The 7,073-nt window shown below is 47.3% G+C and overlaps 1 protein-coding gene across 1 annotated transcript; it reads right to left on the bottom strand.

The window, feature by feature from the left end:
• Positions 1-415: 415 nt before the first annotated feature.
• Positions 416-5,194, bottom strand: MID1IP1 (MID1 interacting protein 1). Its single transcript, XM_058291000.2, has 2 exons — positions 4,937-5,194; positions 416-4,679 (listed from the first exon to the last, which is right to left on the bottom strand). The coding sequence occupies exon 2, from the start codon at positions 4,428-4,430 to the stop codon at positions 3,879-3,881; it is 552 nt and encodes a 183-aa protein (XP_058146983.1). The 5' UTR covers positions 4,431-4,679; positions 4,937-5,194; the 3' UTR covers positions 416-3,878.
• Between the last annotated feature and the right edge of the window lie 1,879 nt (positions 5,195-7,073).

The raw sequence follows: 7,073 nt of genomic DNA, 5'->3' as shown, positions 1-7,073 counted from the left end.
ATCACCTGCATCACTTACCAGAAAGTTCTACACAGTTTAAAACCAACTAACTAGAGAACTAATTAAGTGTTTAGGGTAACTTGAGAACTACCTACAAACTTCCTTGAGTTATTTAAAAAACTGGGGTACAATCATAAAAGAAAAAACAAAAATTTTAATTAAAAAAACAAATTATCTTGGTAATTAAAGCAACTTAGGCTTGATCAGAAACTATATAGTTTAAAAATTTTTTAAACACTACTAATTAATTTTAAGAGGATAATCCCATATGCCACATGTTTCAAGTTTTTAAAAACTACTGATCCAAGATTTTTTTATTTAGTTGCGGGATGAACTCATGTCTAAAATTTTAAGGAAAACGTTCCTTCTCTCATTATTTTGTTCAAAACTCTTCAGAATAAATCACACAAGCATGTAACAATTGGCAAAAATGTACTAGATGCCCTTTTTATTTGTGCCCAGCAAAAGACAATTATGTTTTTTAATAAAAAGCTACACAATGTAAGATCTGAGCCCTTAATACCCTGGGACTGTGTTCAGTTTGCAAATATCTGAGGACCACTAGCAAAAGAGAAAAGAGAGAAAACACTATTTCCCAGATGATCTTTGTTCAGCAACCAAAAATATGGGGAAGTGACGAGGCATAAGCAAAAGACAGTGACTTTCATGGTTTTTAATTGTCAACAGTAGAGAAGTTCTCTAGTTGCTCCAAATAACTCCAGCTGCTGTGCTATGCTCTTTAACAAACTGGGTTCAGAGCAAATTAGGCCAGACCACTAAGAAACTCGGTGTAAATGTAAAACATGAGAAACCCCATGTGAGCCAAGCAGAAAGTTGTTTTTAGAGGCAAAATTGGGCTTTCTCAGAGGCCTTTTTGTGAGGCTTTGATGTATAAAATTATCAAATGCAAATATCTGCAAGATAATTCCAATCTAAGTTGCTCTGTTCACGGTATCTGTGTCTTCCCTTTAGTTATAAACTACAATGGAGAAAGGTACTGGCAGACAATCACCTCTGGTAGCTCTTTGAGGGAGATACCATACAATATATTCAACTTTTAAATATGTAAAGTACTTTGGGATTCTTCAGGAAAGACTTTCTGAAAATAGGAACTCATTTACCATACCTAGGAAGTTAAGCAAAATTTTAAAAAGCTTAAGAAATTTTAACAGATGAATCTGTTGGGATTTTTTTCCTTGATTTGGTTCATAAACTGATCTTGAATAAAATATTATTTATTAGTAAAAAACAGTATTTACTGGGCCTAGGAACTCTTATTGGTTCATAAAAAAATCCAATGCCCTTTAACAGTGGTCATCATTACTCTGAGGTCAGAATTACTGTCCATTTTTATATAAAAATACTCCTATCTGAAATAACTTTTTAAAATATAAAGTTATCAAATTGATGTTATTTACAGTTCGGTTTTGCTTTTAACACCGACTTTTTTGTATTCTACATATCACAAAAACTTTCTAAAAACAATTTGCTGTTAACATCTCATAAAATTCTTCCCATCATCTCCCGAAACTGTGGACTTGTAGTTTTAAGTCAGATTCTCCTCATGAGAGTTTACCTCTTGTTTCAGGACAGAATGTCATTGAGATTCTGCTTTTCCTTAAGTAGACACATCATCCTGAGACTGGTATATTAGTGAAGAAAGGGAGGTGGGGGGATGGAAACATGAACCAACATTTAGATAGAGCAAGAAACTTGTAAGGCACTCCAGCAGTACCTAAACACCTAAGCATCAGACCCTCTACATATCATCTCATTTCATTCCCACTGCAACTTCATGCAGTATACATTGTAGGTATTATGCGTGATTTCAAACGTGGCAATAGGCTTGGAGGGTTAAATACACACAGTAATTAGTCACAAAAGATTTGAATACCCAATTTCTGGCTTCAAAGTCTTTGTTTCTACCATGTGGTTGCCTTCGTTTCCTTGCTTTGTATTTTTTGTCTGTGTCACAGAGCACTTTGATATCTTAAGGGGACACAAAATGAAACGGTATACCTTACTTTTTGTGGTGCTTATCATTATACATTAATGATTAACTTTCTCTGGCAACAGCCAGCACCCCAGTTTTGACACTTCCCCATTTTTTTTTCACTGCTGCTACAAGCTGATAAGACTGAGCTGCCCACACCAGGGAAAAAAAATGCTTTTTTTAAAAACTACAAAATTATATACATTTTAATTTCAAGCTCTATGAATTTAGTCTGCCTCATGACCTCAAGGTTGAAAACTGAAGTCGATCTAACCTTGTACACAGGGCACTGTGCTTCCCCTGCCCCAGTAGAAGCATGAAATGGCATCTTAGGAAGCATTCCCCAGGACCCTCCTATCACCCTGATGGATACACTGCCCACAATTGCAGACTGGCTCACTGCAAAACTGGAAGCATTGCTGGACACTTCTCAACCAGCTCAGCATTCCTAGGAAACTGGTGAAAGAGGTCACAGCTCATGCTATAAGACATTTAAATATCTCTTAAGTTCAACATAAAAGACCTGTAAATTAAGACCGGTGAAGTGTGTAGACTAGTGTTAACTGATGTTTCTTCTCAACGTCACTTCTCAATAGCTAAGTGAAAATTAGGTATGTAAGATAAGTTTTTACATCTCAAAAGACATCAGTTTGTGCTTGAGCTTCTTTAAAAAATGCAAAATATCAATCAAGCACTTCAATAAGTTGACCAACTTGGTTCAAAGATACGATATATGTACCTCCCCCAATACTTTAAATATTTATAAACTTTGTTTTATTAGGAATAAAAGATTGAAAGTAAATCTTGTCAGTTGCTACTTCCCAAACAAAACCAAATACTTGCAGAGATGACTATCCAGTACCTTGAAATGCCACAGGGAAAATAAAACTTACTTTTGCTAAAAAAGAAATCAATTAACATAGTTTTATTTCACTACTAGCCATTTACTGGTGGATTAAATAGCAACAAACGATCGTCAAGTTAACACATTTGCTTACTTTATTTTTTAGAATATAGTCTACATCTGGGATTTAAAAAGTTTTAAATAAATTTAAGACATATAACAACAATGGAACCCCGTCATCATTCTACCTACATGGATAGAAAGTCAGTTGGTTCCATTTCAGATAAGTCCACTTTCTCATAATATTATTTTCACTGGCTGAGTGGCAAACTTCATACAAGCCGGAGCAGTGCCAGCTTATATACACTGGGGTGAAGGCGGGAAAGGGACGTGGTGGGGGTGGGGGTGCCACAGGACAAACTATACAGTGTACCAGAAAATCGTTAATAAAGTAGTGCCGGTTACCCACAGACAATGCTGTTTGTGCGCTTATCGCAATGGAATCACCGAAGTTTCAGAGCAAGGAGAAGATTCGAAATACTTAAGACAGGGCCAGTTACAATAAGAAATAGTGCAAACAGGAAAACTGATGCAATCCTAGCAACGCCACAACCCAACGGCAGGGCGGCCGGCGCGCCCCGCCTTCCCCACCGCCTAGCTCAGGGCGGCGCTCCCAAGTGTGGCAACCCGGGACCGCGCCTCTTCTCGGCCCTTCTCCTCCGGAAAGAACAGAAGAGTCCAGGAAAGGCACAGGCTGCAGGCAGGGCGTCAGCCCAGTCCCAGTTCCACCAACGTAGAATTCAGGGCCCTTCCCGAAGGGACTCTGAGACTCCCCTTCCTGTCACCACTTTCCTCTCCTCTCATCAATGAGGTCCCCTCTCCTCCACGCAGCCCAGCTACGCCCCTAGCACGTACACCGCCGCCCCCACCTTGCAGTCCGCCCTTCGCGCCCCACAGCCAGGAAGAAAATCGCTTTGAGGAAAGAAAGAGGGTGAGAGACGGGACCGGGGGAGGGCTCTGGGCAGTCATGGGCGCCCCGCCTCAGTGGCCCCAGTTGCCGAAGCCGATCTCCTGCTTGTATCGGTTGGTGAGGATGTTGGCTTTGCGCGTGAGTTTGGAGAGCACAGTGTGCAGCCCGCGCAGGTGGTAGTGGAACTGCCGCTCCAGGTCCTCCTCGCCCGCTTCCGCGCCCTCCAGGTGGCTCAGGTCCACCAGGATGTCCTTCGCCTTCCAGGCCCCGCCCTCCTCGCTCCCCGCCGGTGGCGGCGGCTGGTGCAGGACCCCCCACTCGATGTCGTTGCGGATGGACTTGAGCAGCACGTAGTGGCTGTACATGTCCCGGGAAGGCGCGAAGAAGCTGCCGTTGGCGCTGCCTGGGCCGGTGGCCGGGGGCGTGCGCTCCTCCAGGCAGGCTCCACTGCCGCTCACCTCCATGCCGACGTCGTTGTCCAGCCCGGGCTCAGCCAGGGGCACGTCCCGCAGCAGGCTGGGCACCATCACCGTCTGGTCCATGTTGTTCACGGCGCCGATGAAGCGGTTCATGGCGTTAAAGAGCGAGTGCTTCTGGTTGTAGGTGTCGCAGATCTGCATCATGGTGGTCGCGCGGGCGCCGGGGCAGCCGGCCGGGGCGAGAGCCTCTGCCTTCACGCGTTCTCCCAGGCCCGCGCCGGGGGCCTGACTGCAGGCGGTGTGGCGGGATTCCCGGCTCCTCCCCCGCCCTCTCCAACTCTCTTCTCGCTCTCAGCCCAGCCCAGACGGATGCGCGGCTTCGCGCGGCTCCTCCTGGCCCCGGCGTCCGGAAGCTCGCGACAACGATGGATGGTCGATGGGTCGAGCCCTGACCTGGTTGGGAGACGGGGGCGAAAGAGAAGATTATGCACCCGTCTACGTTGCCCGGCGCCCTCGTCCGCGCGCACCGCCCTCCCCGAATGCTGCTTGCCAGGGATGGCGCCCGGGTGGCTTCCCGCTTCCCGGCGATCCAACCTCCCTGTCCGCAGAGCGCCTCGGAAAAAAGAAAGGGGTGGTTCCCGTCTCTCTCGGAAAACCCTAAGCCCAAGCACCCAGGCTGGCCGGGCCAGCGATGGGGCGGGAGCACGCACCTCCTCCTGTGCCTCCAGATCCTCTGCTCCCGAGCAGCTCAGCGTTCCTGCTGCCGCCCGCCGCTGCCCAAGAGTGCAGTTGCGGTCAGTGGCCGGACTGTGACTGCGGGAGGCGGTAGCTATGTCGGCCCCTTACCCATCCCAGGTGCTCAATTTATAGCCCCGGAAAGGTGTTGCCGGCGCTCACGGCCACCCCTGAAGTCTCCTCCTCCCACCGCCCCGGCAGCGCCGAGATAAAAGGCCCGAAACCGGATGACCGCGAGTAACACTCCACCGGCCCTTTCTACAGCGGAGGCGGGGCGCGCCGGGCCAGCTCCGCCTCTCGCCTGATACCCGGGCGGAGGGAGGGCGCTGGGGCAGGGCAGGGCCAAGGAGGCATCGGAAGAACTGCACCCCGCCAGCGCCGAGCCCCGAGCACCCCGGCTGGGGGTGGGCCGTGTCCCGGGCGGGTGACGGAGGCGCCGCCCGAGTCCGGGCCGGCTGGCGTGCGGGGGCTGGGTGGACCCTGCCGGAATGGGACGACCGGAACGCACGTGCCCTGGTTACTAAGTGAACCCCCAACCCGGCCTATGTAGTGGCCACGGCCGGGAAACTGCCGCCGGGTTTATTATTAGTCATTGGGGTAGAAGAACCAGCCCAAGGGAGGCCGCGCATGCCGGGTGCACGTGGACGCGCGGGGCGCCCGCCTGGGCCCGGGCCTTAGCCAGCTCCCCGGGGGAGGGGAGCACGCAGGCTTTTGCCTCCCTGCCCGGAGGGATCTTTCCCAATCGGTCTGGTAACAGCTGTTGCCAGGGAGGGAGAGAGGCCTACTGTCGGGTCTGCAGGTTTTACTGAGAGAGGTCGAGCTCGGCAATGAGAAGTAGCCAAGTTCCTGACTTCAGTCCAAGTCCGACTTGGACTCAGAGATGCTTTAGAGCCTTTTGGCTGCTTGAGGGTCCGGGAGAGGGTGATAATAGTTAGGCCTGGTTCCTCATTTAACAGAAAAGTGGGGAGTGAAATGTGCCTTTTCAAAAGAGCATTAAAAGAGATGTTCACGAAATAGGGACTAAGCTACCATGTGCCAAACCTGTGGGTTTAACTTTTAAGAGCTTTGCACCTTAAAATTCATTTTGGGACTTCTAAGCCATAGACAATTTTCCTTTGGTTTTTATCATCTCATTTCTCTTGCCATGTCACTCATTCCTGTCTTCTCCAATAATCCTATAGATAACTATGTCCAACAAGACTCACACTTAAAATTTTAAATCCCTTGTTCTCTAAAGCCTTTCAGGGGTGCTTTTAGTACAGTAGTATTTTCCCATAGAGCAAAAAGTACCAAAAGAAGGGAGAAGTACAAAATACAGGCTGACCGCCTGCCTGCCTGCCTTCCTCCCACCCTCCCTCCTTCTCCCCCTCTCCCCACTTCCTTCCTCTCTTCCACCTTTACAACCATCAATATTTAGATTTTTACCACAGCAAACCATTTTCATAATTGTCTTTCAAATGAAAAGCTGATTTGGTGCAACAAGGACTAGCCTGTTGACCAAAAAAAAAAGTCGCTGAGCCCTCAGCAGGGCCCAGTCTGGGGTTTCCTTCCTGGGGGCTTATAGATCTAGATCATGGTCCATGATTTCTTATTTGTAAAACTGGGATAGTGTTACCTGTTTAATCTACCTATCAGGGTCACTGAGAAGATCAATGGAAAGAAAAATGTAGAGAGGAAAAAAGTATTATACAAACTTGAAGCATTAAAAATGTCACCCTCCTCTCCACACATGGAGACTTAGAAACTTCTCCAACCTGTTTCCCTATCATTAAAATGGAGTGTCTCCCTTAGGCTGTACCAAAGATTTTAGCTGAGGTTAAATAAGATAATGGATGTAAAAATCATTTTGTAAATTGTAAAGCACTTTACAAAGATTAATTGTACTTGGTATAGGCCCTCAACATCATCTAGAGGTGGGTATGTGAAGAATCAGAAAACTAAGACTGTGGAAATGGGTTACGAAGAGCCACAGACCCTTGTCCTCCAAGGCTTAGGCAGCTGGCGAGTACAAAATAGTTCAGGCTGGTTTTAAAAACCCTCCTCTTCGATGAGATTAGAAGAGCGTTGTAAGAAGAAACCAGGAGAAAAAAACATATCCCGTTTCCAGTAGCT

Source organism: Dasypus novemcinctus, chromosome X, assembly GCF_030445035.2.
Source record: "Dasypus novemcinctus isolate mDasNov1 chromosome X, mDasNov1.1.hap2, whole genome shotgun sequence".
In the NCBI taxonomy this organism is placed as follows: domain Eukaryota; kingdom Metazoa; phylum Chordata; class Mammalia; order Cingulata; family Dasypodidae; genus Dasypus; species Dasypus novemcinctus.
This window is presented reverse-complemented; position numbering and strand designations above follow the sequence as displayed.